Raw genomic sequence first — 15,993 nt, forward strand, 5'->3', positions numbered from 1 at the left:
AAACAATACCAATTATTGAACTTAATCTACGGCCGATATAACTTACTCTTTCAGACATAGTCAAAATTATATACTGTCCAATAACATCAGTGGAGGTTAAAAGGTCATTTAGTCGGTATAATGCAATTTTACGACCAAATCAATAATATTTTGAATTTGAAAATTAAAAAAGGCATGCTATCATAAATGGTAATCAAGATAATTTTAATACCTTTTTTTTTAATAATTTTACTATGTATTTAAAATATAATTTGTGTCATTAGAAACTCATATGGAAATATTATATAATTAAATATTAATACATAAATCATATTAGTAAAATACATATTTTGATGTTTTTAGCACATATTTATGTACAAATTTTGGTAGCATAAATACATATAAATCCGAGCCCTACAGTAATAACTATATATAAAATAGTGTAATCAACCTTAAGTAAAAATAATTTTATTGAAAGCCAAAGCCACTTATGCAAGTAAGTAAATAAAATATAATAATAATAATATATTAATATCACTTTTAAAGAAAAGCTCATTTAAATTTAATAATTAAAAATCTAATTATGCAAAAATATAAAGCATGGATGGCTACGTATATAAATTTTATTACTTTATAAAAGAAAAAAGTATTTGCAAAATCAAATCATATACAGTTGAAAATTTGAAATAAATATTTATATTTATTTTAAACAAATTCGTTAAACCAGTGATAGCTTTTACGTACTTATAAAAAAGTGCATTCCTTTCATAATTGAGACAGGGGTTGTAGACTGTAATGCGCTGTTGAGTTGATTCTCGAGATTTACTTTATGTAGCTATTAAAAGGTAGGTATGCATGTACGAGTTGATTTGATTTCCCCTAATATTAAATTTAGGGAATTGTATTTTAGTTTGTACTAGGTAAAAATTCGAAATACATTGTTTTTAAAAACTGGTGGTCCTAATCCTTTTCGCTGAGGTACCGAAACTGGCGAGATCAAACAGTTTACTAAAACCATCAAGATAAAGAAAATGGGATATAAATAAAAAGTGTATTCTTTAATACGATGGCAAAAATCGTTTCAAATATAATGATACCTATTATGTTATCCGTGACCACAGCAGCCGATGTCTATCTGTATAATGTAGACCACGGATATAGATATCCGTGATGTAGACATATGTGGCTGTAACTGATAAAAGAATACTGATAGACGTTATCATTTATCACAAATTTGTGAATTATATAGTACACAGATATAATAATAAAGCCTTATAAATTTATAATTTAATCTGGAGTCTAGTGAGTCTACCGATTGTCGAGTCTGCAATCTAGATTATTTATTTAAAATTTAAAATATAAATACTATTTTACTATTTACGATTAGTCTTCATGACGTTAGTGTGAAAGTTTGTTTTATATTATTTATTTAATATTTATGGAATATTTGAAAGGTTCACGTTCAATATATTATTTTGTTGTTATTAATTTTTTATAGTTAAAATTAAAAATTATTTTATTGTTAAATTTTGAATATATTGTAACGCAACTACTACCAATATATTGATTAACAGTATTATGAATATTATTATTGATGATGTATTACAACATTTAGAATCATCTTTGTCTGCTGAATATGACTATAGTAATGTGCATCAATCGCTAGATTTTTTATTTCAGAAATCATTGAATGGTAAGGAATTAGAAAATGTTGATGATTTTTAGTTTAAAACCAAAAATTAATGTATGATATTGAAGTATAAAAGTCAACAGTATATAATATATATTTTTATATTTATATTTTACTAAACACTATTAATGCGAAGATTTGTGAGTTCTGGCATGTTATTATGTTCAAATATTTAAAACAACAATTTTTTAGTATCAAGTGGTTCTATAGTACATGCTTAATGATTACTTAATATGTAGAACATGTTATTTTAACAATTATAATTCGGTTATGTATCCAGAATAATTCCGGATCCAAATGTAATAGGTAATGAATGTTATCAATACTTATGTTTGATTCGGGTAATAATTTAATCCATACTATAAACTTTATGGATTATGTATATGCAAATATAAACTATTGTTTAAACATTCAAATAACAAAAATCTTTTGCATAAACTATTAATAAAAAAAATCCAAAAACAATTTAATTTGTAAAAAGTTTAAATTATTAATACTTGCAGTTTAATACTATATTGGTTTATAAATTCAAAACATGAATGTAGTATATTATATTATATTATATTATAGTATCTTAAGTAGATAACTGAATGGAAGTAACAGAATAATTTTAATTAATTGTTATGATAATTTTTAGATTCCCTTACTGAAAATTCAAAAGTTGCATTATCAAGTATTGAAGCTGTCTTAGAAAAAGTATGGGAGTCACTTCATACTGGTTCCTGGAATGATGCTCCAGATGGTATGCGTAAACTTTATTCTCATGCTAGTTTACTCAAGGTAATTAGTAATAATTTATGTTTAGAATATTAATATTTTAACATTTATTTTCTTAATTTTAGACCAAATTATTATTAAAAACTGCCAATGATGAAAGAATGTTGAAAAAAGCTATAAAAGCAATTGATATGGGGTTACTAATGGGCAATGCATTTAGAAATGAATTAACTATAGTTGCATCATTATTGTGTAAAGCTCTACAGCAGACTTTTGTTGGTATAAAAATTAATTTAGACTTTGGATAATATGGTCATGTAACAAAAAACCATGTTTTTTTAGAGGTTCCGGTTAAATTGTGTGACAATAGCAGATCAAATAACAGTTGTGCATTTCATAAAATTGGTGATCATGTTCCAACACTACATCAACCATCCTTAGAAACATTTTTTAGAGATTATCTTAAATCTAAAAAACCTATTAAAATCACAGGTTAATTATAATTTTTTTTTTTATTTATTCTTCAAGAAAATAATGGGCCCCACTGAACATGTTCGTATGATGTATTACATTTATACTATGTAAATCATTTATAGATTATATTTTGTCTAGGAAAATAGCTACAGAAAACATAACCTACAGTTTTTGAAATAATGAGTTGGTTTTCAATTAATTTATGTGTAAAGTACATTCTTAAATGTAAGATGAATTCAAATCAATTTTAGGATATGTTGTTTAACTATAAAATATTATATTATTTTTATTTGATTTATAATATTATTTCTATTTATACTTTCTATTAGGATTCACTATTTCAAATTTAGAGTATATTTTACAATAAAAATTTTTAATTCCTATAAAAATGATTGTTAAAAAGACACTATAACTGTGTATGTTGTCTCTGTCTAGCAAACGTACAAGCGTACAACATAACAAATTTGATTTCAGTATAATCAATTTTTTGCTACTAACTTTAATATAAAAGTGAATTTACCTATTATCAAACTTAAAAATAAGAATATAATCTAGGGTATATCATAGGACATAAGATTTTATTGATATTATCATTTTAAAAAGAGTTAAAGTTATGTAAAATATTACAACTTTAAGATTATAATATTAATAAAACTATGAGACGCCCTAGATTATATATTTATCTAAAAGTTTGATACCTGGTAAATTTACTCTAATATTTAACAACATAAAATGGATTCTGAATTATCTATGTTATGCATTAGTAAAGTAGAGATAATACATGCGAGTGTAGCATCCTCTTAATTGTGTAATAAAAAATAATAGTAAACCTTCATTAAATATAATATTATTTGATTTACAATTTTGCAGGCAATATGGAACACTGGCCTGCTACAAATAAATGGAAAGATTTAAATTATTTTATAAAATTAGCTGGGGCTAGATTAGTTCCTGTTGAAATTGGTTCGTCTTATGCAGATGCTGATTGGAGTCAAAAATTAATAACACTTGAAGAATTCATAAATATTCATGTTGTTCAAGAAAGTGAAAAACCAACATACCTTGCACAACATCAACTTTTTAATCAAGTAAATTGAGATAAGTGATAAAAGAATTAACAAAATCATTGAGACAGTAGATTGTTATTTTCAGATTCCAGAATTGAAAGATGATATTAGAGTCCCAGAGTATTGTTATTTAACCGACGTGGATGGAGTTGAGCCTGACATAAATGCATGGTTAGGTCCTAAAGGAACAGTGTCTCCTACACATTATGATCCAAAAAATAACTTTTTGGCTCAAGTATGTATTTTATATAGGTATATTGTATTGATTAAATCTAGCTTTATGAATTTAATAAATATATTTATTTAACTATAGGTTGTAGGATCAAAATATATTATTTTGTATGATCCAAAGTGGTCTGAGTATTTATATCCACACGATGATAAATTTCTTAAGAATACTGCACAAGTTGATCCAGTTAAGCCTGATTTGTGTCAATTTCCCAATTTCTCTCAAGTCAAAGCAACACATTGTATTTTAAAAGAAGGTACAAATTAAAAACATTTATTTAATAATATCTAATAACTAGTATTTATTACAATATATAGCTCAATCTATCGTAGGCAATGTAAATTCCCCCCAAAAACTAAAAATTTATGAAAACAAGCAAAATTATTTAAAATATGTAACCATAATTTAAATGAACGAACAATTTTGACAGCCCATTGACTTTAAAATTTGTTATTGTTATTGTAATTTTTTGCAAATCGTATTAAATAATAATAATAAATTTTAAAATAATTAATACATTGTGTTTATTAAATAAATTCTACTTTATTAGTCTGAGTAATTTGTTATAATATACCACAAATATACAAAACCAATGTAGCTGTTGTATTAATGTACTATACTGAAAAGTGAATACTCATATTAATAATTAGGCAATCTGCTGTAATATGAAACATTAATCATCATCACAGCATTTATATTTATATTTTATTTATTATGCATATTAAACGTCATGTATTATAATATTGGGAGTTCATATTTTGCCCATAGTTTAAAGTATAATTCACATAACTGACATAACTATTGTCTAAATTTACATTTATAATAATACAGTTAAAAATTTACAACTTTTTTTTTTTTACCTCTGAATATCTAAAATATAAATCAATTTTATCCTAATTAATTTTACCTATGTTAGTTTTAGTTGCCAAAATTTTGGAAATCATCAATCATATTATTTGTATAAGTAATTTAATGTTAATCAATTGTATTTTCTCAAACATGATAATGTTTAATGCTGATATAAGAATATAAATTATATTTTAAAATTTATTGTTGTTTATTAAAAAAAATATGCAATTTTATTTTTACATTTAACAGCAGTCTAAACTTTATATGTGTATCTACTTATATACTTTATGTATAATTGTAAATATATATATTTTTGTATATTTTTTAGGTGAAATGTTATTTATACCGTCTGGTTGGTGGCATAGAGTGGAATCTCTTTCAGTGAGTTTTTCTGTCAGTTTTTGGTGGATATAAGTTAAAATCAATAGTTGTTAATTTTTATTCATTTGAAATTATGTTATTGTTAAATTGTGTACTACATTGATAATTGAAATGCAATTAAATACACTATAAATATCTGTTTGTTATTTGATTAAAATTTAACCTAAAAGCTAAAATCACTTGTTCTAGAGTACATAAATCAAACTAAATATTATGATATACGATATACTTTTATAGATAAACTAATTAAATTCCTATTGAAGGGGGCCGCATATTAGAAAATGTTGTATAGAGCTGCAAAGAAGTCAAGGTAAAAAAAAATTCGAAAAATCATGACATATAAACTGACGTAAAGGTGCTTTCTCTAACTAGTAAATCACGTCTGAAGAAGTTCTATCTTGAACTTTTCCCACTTAGTTGGTCCTATAACTTCTAGTCAAGAAGTCTGCACCGCTGTGTTTCCGTGGTTCACGAGTCAATACGTACGTGTGATGATCCTATTATTTTATGCCACCTCGATGGCGTTTCACTGAAGGAATAAGTTTTGAATTTTGAAACTACACGTCATATCCTATTAGGTGTGTTTCCGAAACCGTAATAATATACGTAATACGTATATAAAAACGTTAAACACTCAATTTTTTTTCTGATAGAAAAGGCAAACGGCTACCTGTTGACAGTTTAAAAAAAAATTATTTTACGTCAATTTAAAAGTTTAAGAGTGAAGGGTATTCGCGAGACAATTACAAATAAAGCTAACCGTTTTTTTGAAAAAATTATATTTTCTACATAATCTGGGTGAAGGAGTAAGTTTTCAACTTCGAAATTTTACATCCCTGATAAGTCATAAGGTGTGTTGCCAAACTTACATAAAAACGTTGAAAAAGTAAATTTTATTAGTGAATGGTGTATTTTAGACTTCTACAAATATGCTAGAATGTTTAAGGGACTGTCGTTTAATCTTTTAAAGCAATAATAGTTTCGATACCTTCTCTAATAATTCAATATTGAATACAACATTCACGTAAAACCCATTTTTTGAAACAACTTTATTTTAATTTTACTCTAGGTGAAGGATTTAGTTTTGACTTTTGAATTTCACATGTATGATAATTGATAATGCATGTTGTCGGATTAATATAGGCATACTAAAAATTAAAAATGTTGATTTTTTTATGGTAGCTACGGCTACCTGTTAACGGTTTTTTCAAAAGAAAAAAAAACTAATTTTATATCTTTAAGAGTTGGATGTTTTTAAATTTATATGCTAAAACATTTAAAGGACCGTATACTTATATGGCTATATAGTATAAACATTATACATACATTCAAGGTCGTAGCCATGATATAATAAAGTTTATTATATCATGGTCGTAGCCAGAAAAATATTTTGGGAGGGGGGGTAGAGTTAAACGTTATATTATACAAGTTTTAAATATAATAGGCATTTAAACATTTTAAACCTATTCAATCTTATTAGTTATTTCAAGAAAAAATTTCGGGGGAGGTGGTCTGAACTGGATAGGTAGTTACATATTATTAATATAATATCACACAATATTATGCCATTAAAAATGTTTAATATTTCTAGTTTTGAACTAGGACTTTTTATCTTGGCATATTGACGTTTATCATTACCGCCAAAAATGTGTCTGATAACAATGTTTTGTTAAAACTTGTGTTTGTTATTTAAATTTTAAGCAACTAAAACGTCTAAAACATTATAAATACATAAATATTATGTATTAGACATTAGTTAAATTATTATTATCAAATATTAATCATCCTATCTGGCATCTGCTTTAGACCTGCGAAGGTGTTTTTATAATTTTAATCAAACGGGTTATCCACTGTGTATTATAATGTATACATTTTTAACTGCGTATTCATTAAACCAGTAGTTTTGTTAGGTTCTAACAATTTTTTCCCCCATTTTTATATGTGAAATGAGTACAAATTGTGACATAATGGATCTAATGAAGGACTATGGTTCCGAATTTAATATGTCTACTGTTATGCAATGTGTACAAGAATTAAAAGCCTGGCAAGAATCGCAACAGCAAAAATTATGTGAAAATCCAACTATGGACACATTAACTAATGAGATGGAAGATGTGTTAAGATCATTCGATATTCCAGAAAATTTACAAGGTACATAATTGTATTATCGTTTAAATAAACATCAAAATAAAATATATATGTATATTTCATGTGAAATAATATTATAATTTAAAAAGTAAGGTAATAAAAATTCTGATTTAATTGTTAAAATAGAAAATATACGATGGTTGAAGTCTTAACAAACTGTATCATTATAAAAAAAAAATTAATAATACATGATTAATTTAGCATTTAACATTTATTAGTATCTACAAAGTTATAAAATTGTAAGTATTATAAAAATTCAAGTGAATGATTAAATTTAAATAAATAAGTAATAGTCATCATTCATCTAAAAACATTGATCCATTTTATGATTCACTAAAATATGATTGGCCACAAGTTTTATTATTCATTCATATTCATTAAATGTTTTGTGATTGTTTATGAAACTTAGTATAAGAATATTTAATATATTTATAATTTTTCAGTTTTATAGTTTGACTAAAAAGATCCTAATAATTAATATTTTATTGCAAAACTGAAGTAAGATGTAATGTTGGATAAAGAGTAAATATGTCAGCTTTCTTTAAGAAATAAATAAATTTTTATAATTTATAAAATAAAATTGAAATTTAGCTGTTATATTAACAGATTATATTAATCTAGCCAATTTTTTTTTACAATTTTTTGTTTTTAGTTAATTGAAAATTATTATATTACAAATACCTAATTTAAACACTATTTTTTCCTAGATTATTATTTTTTTTTTTATAAGTAATTTATCATACAATGTTCTTTAGTAATCTAGCTCTAGTATATCCAGTAATTTCACCCTACTATTTTTGTAGTAACTAATAATACTCATAATATAGCAAATAACTAATACAATTTGTAAAATCATACTACCGTGTAACAATGCTACCAAGGATTCCTTTACTATGTTCATTGCATGTTCCACAGTCCAGCCATTGGCGTACAAATGGGGTGAACCGGTCTAGCCGCCGCTTGACCAGAATCATTTTAAGGGCATAGTAAAATTTCAAATTTGTGTATATTCGTGGAGATCATGAAAATTGTATTTGTCGTAATAGTGAAATAAAATTAAAATTATTTGTATCACCATTACATAATTTTTATTGATTTATTTATCTGACTATAACATAGTGCATAAAATATCAAAATATTTACCTAGTACCTATAAAAGTACTAAAGAGTCTATACTCTAAACCTAGTATAGACAATGGCCTATCGCCTATAGAAAATAGTAAAATTAATTTATCAATTATTACATAACTATACATTTATATATTACTTACTAAGTTTATATGTATAGTTACTTATAAAATATGCATTAGCTAGGTAGGTATGTATTAATATAATATGTATTTTATTTTTAACTTTAAAAATATACAAGTACCTACATTAATGTTGTGTGCACATACAACTTGATTCTATTTGTATAGGTATATACATTTTATACAGTTTTAAATTTACAATTAAAATATATGTAGTATGTTAATGTGTTAAAAAAAAATTAGGGGCACTGTCTAAGTATTGGGACACTAATTTTTCCAGGCTTGATCGGAAATTAAAGTCTGTGCACGCCTATGCAGCTGTAAAAAGTGTCAAATAGTGTTTGCAAATAAAATAGTAGTTGATGTTTGTTTTAAGACCTGTTCCTTCAGAGTTCAGAATAATAATATAAATACAGTATAATAATAATAATATATAAACATATAATACAGTTATATATTTCATAAAATTTGTGCAACATACTTATGATGTACTAGTAAAATTTGTTTTTCAATTAACCTCTACTGATCTGGCGTTTTTGTTAATTCAATAGTCCTCTTTACTAAGGGACACTGTAATTGTATTTTATACACATTCATGTAATATTTTGTGAAATGTTTTTAAAGAGATTAATTTTTTTTTTAAGAATTAAGAACTTAAATGTTTTTAAACCTCAATTTGCTAAGTTCTATTTTAAATATTTTGTTAATATTTTTATTTATTTATTTATTACAGAAAATCAATATGACGATAGGGTATCTTCTTTTTCAGAAATAGATGAAGAACTATTGAAAAAATTTGGTTACCAAAAAGATATAATTTCTTCACCGGTTAGTATTAATTATTAGGGTCCAAATTTAATAAATTTGAATAAATGATATTATAATATAATGAGCAAAAATAATTTAAATAATATTATTTGAAAAATATATTATGCTATATTTAAATAAAACTAATTTATTAATTATTTTTTTTAAATTTTGTATGCAGAACAAATTGTACATATATGTATTACTATTTTATTTATATATAAATATATGTAAATTAAGATAGGTAATCGCCATTAAAACTTGATAGTTTGATTTTTAATAATTTTTTTAATTTAAATTAGGCTTCTAATTCAAGAGATGACATAGCAATATTATCACCCAATAAACATTTTGATAAAATTAGCAAATCAAAAGCAGTAGAATGTAATACTAATATTGATGAAGATAAAAAATTAAAAAATGAAATTGAATACAAAACTATTAAACCTAAAAAACCATATTTAAAAAGAGGTACAGGTCTGGCTAGGTATGGTTTAAATATAGAAGAAGTAAAAAAGAAAACGGGTAAATTGAAATTTAAGAAACCAATTCTATCAGTTCCATCCAAAATTAAAGTACCAAGAAAGTGTTTGAATCAAGTCAAACCATTTCCAAAAACAGAAATAGGTAAATTAACTTAAAAATAATTTTTTTGTTAAAAATGTATATTATTTTTTATTTTATACATTTGTTTTCAGTTACTAAGCCAACTGAAAGTACACGTCTAGATTTAAAAAAAGTTGAAGTAACTAATTCTTGGAATAGGTATGAGCCTAAAGATTATTCAGATAATGGAGAAAAGTATAATAATACAGAACAAAGGGAATTACGTGCATTTGAAATATTAGAGGAACGTGCAAACAATTCTGATTTAAATGCATCATCACCTACTGTCTGTGAACTCTTAAAAAGAGGACATAGTTCCAAAAGTAATAGAGAATTACCAGCATCACGACTAGTTCGTTCTTTAAATTTTGATAAAATAAATTCATCCACTCCTAGACAAAATGTTGATGATTCTGACGATTCCTATTCAGACTCTAGCCAAGAATGTGATCCATTAGATTTAACAGAAGATGCACTAAAAGATAAAAATTTAAATGGTAACAAAAAAGATAACAATAGAAAAAAAATTGATACAGTTATTTTAACGGATAACGAAAAGAAATATTTAGAAAACTATTCTAAAAAATCTGAAATCATGAAAAATGTAGACTTTGATCAATCATTTGATACAGAAATACTAAGTAAGAGACTTGAAGAATTGGAATCTGAAATCGAAACATTTCGGTTAGAAAACACTAAGTTAATGAAGTTGCAACGAGAATTTGAGGTTGAAAGACAAAAATTCTTTAAGGGTAAAGAAGATTTTTTAAAGAAATTAAATGATGAAAAAAAAAATCAAGAAGAAATGTTGGCAGAAGAAAGAAAAAAATTCATAAGAGAGAAAGTTTTATTTGAGAAAAATACTAGAGAATTGAGAAATAAACCCAATAGACAAGAGAGAGAAGAAATAAAAAAATTAAAAGAACAAGTTAGTTTTAATGTTATTTAATTTTGAATTTATACTAATAATGTTGACATTGTATCTTAATTTATAGTTAACAGAATTAAAAGATGAATTTAATAAAAAAGAATCTAGATGGGCAACTGGCCAAGCTCGATTAAGGACTCAGATGAAAGTATTAGAAAATAGTAATACTGCTTTGCGCAATGAACTTGAATTATTAAGGAAAATGTCCTCGAATAAAAAAGTAAAACAATCTTATACTAGGTGTTCATCCAAAATTGGAACATCCAATTACTTAACAAGATTACACTGTATTGAATCAACTAGCTATAGTGGATACCTAAATATACATTTATTGGAATCTTTTAATTTAATAGAAACATCTATTTTTAATACAATTTTTGGGTGGCCATATTTTTTCAAGTAACTTTGATTTAACAAAATAATGTAGCTCCAAAATTAAATTATCTAAATTATAAAGATTAAAAAAAATTGAAATTAAAAAGCTTAAAGCATTTTTAGTAAAAGGTGTTACCGGTGAATGACTGGTTATTTTTATATTATACATGTATTATGTATATTCTAATTTATAAATGAGCAATTTAAATTTATAGAACATTTTATATTTTAACAAAAACACCTTCTGTTGTTTGGAATAATATTATTATGATAATTTATTAGTTGTTGTAATTTTAATATCTTGATAAAATATTTAGTATTTAATTAAAGTGCTTTAAATAAAAAATAATTTATACCTTTAAATAATAAAAACAAACTAATATGTAAGAACAGAATTAAACATTTTATTAATAATTTGAAAAAAAATGTATTTGTAACTTAAATTTAAAATGGCTTTTATTCAAAAATATTTTATTTTATACCTTAATTGTGAAATACGAATAACTTGCAAAATTGGCAAACTAAAATATAGTGTACTATGTTATGTCTTATTATTTAAAAAAATAAAAGTTGTGATGCGTGCATTGAGATGGTTAAAAATGTAGTATTCTTTTAAACGTGTATTTGATTACCCCTAGGTAAAATGTCTAGATTGTCAATAGTCTTGATTCAATATAATGTATTTTGGATAAGTAATTGAGTATTCCCTAGATATTATATTATACTGTATATTATATTTATTAAATTATAATACAATTTGGTGGTTTTCATTTCAGGTTACATTTAAAACACCATTTGAAAAACAAGCTTTAAGGAATACCAAAATTATTCATAATGTTAACACAGAAATCAGTAAACTATCACCGGATGATATATCATCTATGGTTGATCCTAAAACTAAAAACGTTCCTGCGTCTATATTGAGGAAACCTTTAATTACTACTATTGATAATGAATCGTCTGACGAGTTGTCCTCGGATGAAAATCTGTTTTCCAAAAATCTCTCTCATAATAGTGATAATGAAAATGATATTAATGAATCGAACAGTACTCAAAGTAGTAATTGTGGTGTAATCCGTGAGACTGTTTTAGAAGATGGGCGTAAAGAAATTTTGTATTCAAATGGTAATCTAAAAAAAATTTCTTCTGATGGCAGTAATGTAAAAGTAATTTATTATAACGGTGATGTAAAAGAAACAAAAGATGATTCTGAACGTTATTATTTTGCTAAAAACAAAACATACCATACAACATACAATACTGGTCTAGAGATAATTGAATTTCCTAAGTAAGTTTTATATTCAAAGTTATATGCTAAACATTTTTATAATCACTTAAGTGGTGTAATTAGTTATATTTGTTTGGTCTGTTTAGTCTGTTAGAAAATACTTTAAGACAAAATTGATGTAATGGAACACATTATAATCAATAGTAGATTAAATAAAAAAATATTTTTATCATAATTTAATTCAATAATAATTTAACCAACACATTCGTCTTACAAACTATAAAAATATATTTGTCATACTATTCCTAAAAACTTTATATGCTTATTGAGTTATTTTATTTTAACTTAATGTAGCTATTAATTTCAATAAAATAATTCAACTTAACTAGAAATAATGTGATTTAATCATGTTTTATCTGATTTAGTAAGTTTTCTGAGCTTTGTGTCTGTATAGTTATGTGATAGTCTTATTCAATATCAATATTTTTATCAAATATTAATTTGTATATCTAAATTAATTTCAAATCGACATTATTAAAATATTCAATTTATTCATACAGCTTTTCATTAAAAATATTTGTGGTAACAAAAACATAATCTTACTACCTCACAACAATGTAATAGTTTGGTACAACAACCACTACATTATTACTCCGCTATATGTTTATGATTCACATATTTGAAGTCTTATTATATTTGAACATGTTGTATATTAATATTATTTGTATAGCGGGCAAACTGAAAAGCATTACAAAGACGGAAAAGTAGAAATTGAATATGTAGACGGTAAAAAGCATACAGTGTATCCAGACCATAAGGAAATTTGGAATTACTTGGATGGTTCAGTTTTGACAGTGGATCCAAATGGACATCGTGAATTGGTATTACTAAATGGCCAACGAGAAATACACACCAAAGAATTCAAGGTATGTTCATCATTCATTATTTGAATTGGTAGATATACAATAATAATATAATAGATGAACATTGTATAAGTTATTTCATTCTTACATAAACATATACATATATTATATAAACAAGTTGTATGTTGTATCTCTAATAATTAGATTTAGATATGTTTTTTTGTATGAGTACTAAATGACCTAAAATATTAGGTAACTAATTATCATAACTAGAGCCTGGAATTATATGCTCTAAAAACCTTAAAAATTAAAATCTTTAATTTCATTATTTTCAATATTTTTACATAATATTAATAAACTATAAGCTGAATAAAACTGAGTCATCTGTAGAAAAAATACCTTTATATTCAGCAACAAATTTGTTAAGCTTACTAAACGTTGTTGCACTAATTTTTGTGCTTTTTTATATATAAATAAATGAAATTTAATGAAAAAAATTATTTACCCTCGGATCGTGACAAACAACACATGAAACACGACTAAAATATAGCTCACGGAAACTTACTATAATAGACTTCTACAGATAATTAGTCCTGACAGAATTTCTATAATATACTAATAACATAACAGATAAAATAAGGTTTCCTTCAGAAATTGTGTTGACTATAAATATAACTATAACCGTCCTTTATAGAAAAATCTTAAAATATAGATTCAATATGGTGTACATATTGAAAAATGACAAAATAAAACTTTGTATTTCAGATCTATTGACTAAATTCTAACTATCTAGCTATTTTTTGGACTGTGAAAAAAAACATAAATACATATAAATCTGGGCCCTAATCATAACATTGAACTTATATTAATATCATTAATATCGATGTATTTAAATTTTATAGAAAAGAGAATATCCTGATGGTACAACAAAAATTGTTTATCCAGATGGGTCACATGAAACCAAATATCCTGATGGTAGAATAAGAAAAAAGGACAAGGATGGTAATTTGATATTGGACACTAGTATATCGTCTTAGAACATTTATAAGCTAATATAAATTGTTGATCCTTCAATTAAATTTTTCTTATTTTTATTCTATTTATTATTATTTTTATATGTTTTATAACGATAGTTAGTTTGAGTATTTAAAATACATTATTTTACTTTTTGATACATTTTTTTAATTTTATATATGTACGATAAATATGTGTATTTTTATATGATTGTACTTAATAATTTTGTGTAAACTACTTGTAAATTTACTTTATAACATAATGACAGTTATCTTACATTATACAAATTTATTGTTATTTGTTACTTAATTAGTATAGTTTTTGGACTCAATATGCAATATTTTTTTAATAAACAAATTTTAAGTCATTAGGCATAATGGTGTAAATTAACATCTTGTCTGAGGCTAAATTAATGTTGCCTGTTTTATGCTAATCTGAAACATATAAATCAAAAACTAGCTTGTTCATAATACAATTGCATTAATTAAAATTTATATTTAAACTTTGAGTATTAAAAAATTAATGCAATGATAGAATACAATATCCTGTTACTCGTTCCTTGTCTTAGAAAGTTGATTGATAATTCTAGTGAATTATGTTTTCATTATTATAATTGCCTATTGTTTGTGTATTTAAATTTCAACAAAATTACTCTAATTTTGTGTTATTGATATTAAATAGATACCTAGTTATAGTGGGGTAATCGAGGAGAGGGTCATGGGTGTAGACCCCCTTGGAATTTTTTTATTGGTCATGTATTAATTATAGCCTATATAAGTAATAAAATAATAATTGAATTCCTCATGATAATTTAGGTGTATTACAATTTTTAAATAGCTCCCTTCCGCTAGATTGAGCTCTATCTACGCTATTACCTTGTTAATATGTAAGTATAAGCAAATTAACAGTGTTGGGTGGGTAAGTTACTCTTGAAGTATAACTAAGTTATGTTACTAGTTACAAAATGAAAATGTTGCTAGTTTACTTTTTTATTACCAAAATACAAAAGTACTTAAAATAGCGTTATATTATTTTCCAACTAAAAATTAATTATAATATTTATATATTAACTATCTTTACTAACTATATATTATTATAGTTAGAATAATGTTAATTTAACTCATTTTTAAATAAATAAAATAGCTTAGTATAACATTAAGTGGAATTGTTTAAATAGATTTTTATACACGTAGGTTAATATTATAAACTCGTTTATACATGTTATATCTAACATTATTTTAGTTAATGCAATTAAATTAAAAAAATTCCTTTTAACAAAATTAATACAAATTTGTATTTTATAGTTTCTTTTAAAATGTAATGTTGATTAATGTAGTTACTCTCTCATTATTTCAATAAATAAATTAACAATTAAGTCCCCCTAACAT

The 15,993-nt window shown here is 24.4% G+C and overlaps 2 protein-coding genes across 5 annotated transcripts; both read left to right on the top strand.

The window, feature by feature from the left end:
- The first annotated feature begins 1,245 nt into the window (after positions 1-1,245).
- On the top strand, positions 1,246-5,523 carry LOC132917968 (bifunctional peptidase and arginyl-hydroxylase JMJD5). 3 transcript variants are annotated; one of them, XM_060978990.1, is made up of 9 exons: positions 1,246-1,376; positions 1,595-1,672; positions 2,307-2,449; positions 2,512-2,665; positions 2,729-2,878; positions 3,731-3,948; positions 4,013-4,162; positions 4,241-4,412; positions 5,334-5,523. In XM_060978990.1, exons 3-9 carry the CDS (start codon positions 2,414-2,416, stop codon positions 5,417-5,419), a joined length of 966 nt encoding a protein of 321 aa, XP_060834973.1. In that variant the 5' UTR covers positions 1,246-1,376; positions 1,595-1,672; positions 2,307-2,413; the 3' UTR covers positions 5,420-5,523. The 3 variants fall into 3 exon arrangements, with proteins under 3 accessions (XP_060834973.1, XP_060834974.1, XP_060834972.1); XM_060978991.1 differs by lacking the exon at positions 1,595-1,672; XM_060978989.1 differs by lacking the exon at positions 1,246-1,376 and having other exon boundaries at positions 1,389-1,672.
- Positions 5,524-7,047: 1,524 nt separating this feature from the next.
- LOC132917490 (centromere protein J) lies at positions 7,048-14,982 on the top strand. 2 transcript variants are annotated; one of them, XM_060978254.1, is made up of 8 exons: positions 7,048-7,537; positions 9,518-9,612; positions 9,894-10,218; positions 10,290-11,125; positions 11,193-11,345; positions 12,277-12,788; positions 13,459-13,654; positions 14,494-14,982. In XM_060978254.1, exons 1-8 carry the CDS (start codon positions 7,333-7,335, stop codon positions 14,626-14,628), a joined length of 2,457 nt encoding a protein of 818 aa, XP_060834237.1. In that variant the 5' UTR covers positions 7,048-7,332; the 3' UTR covers positions 14,629-14,982. The 2 variants fall into 2 exon arrangements, with proteins under 2 accessions (XP_060834237.1, XP_060834238.1); XM_060978255.1 differs by having other exon boundaries at positions 9,554-9,612.
- The last annotated feature ends 1,011 nt before the right edge of the window (positions 14,983-15,993 follow it).

Source organism: Rhopalosiphum padi, chromosome 1 (assembly GCF_020882245.1).
Source record: "Rhopalosiphum padi isolate XX-2018 chromosome 1, ASM2088224v1, whole genome shotgun sequence".
Classification (NCBI taxonomy): domain Eukaryota; kingdom Metazoa; phylum Arthropoda; class Insecta; order Hemiptera; family Aphididae; genus Rhopalosiphum; species Rhopalosiphum padi.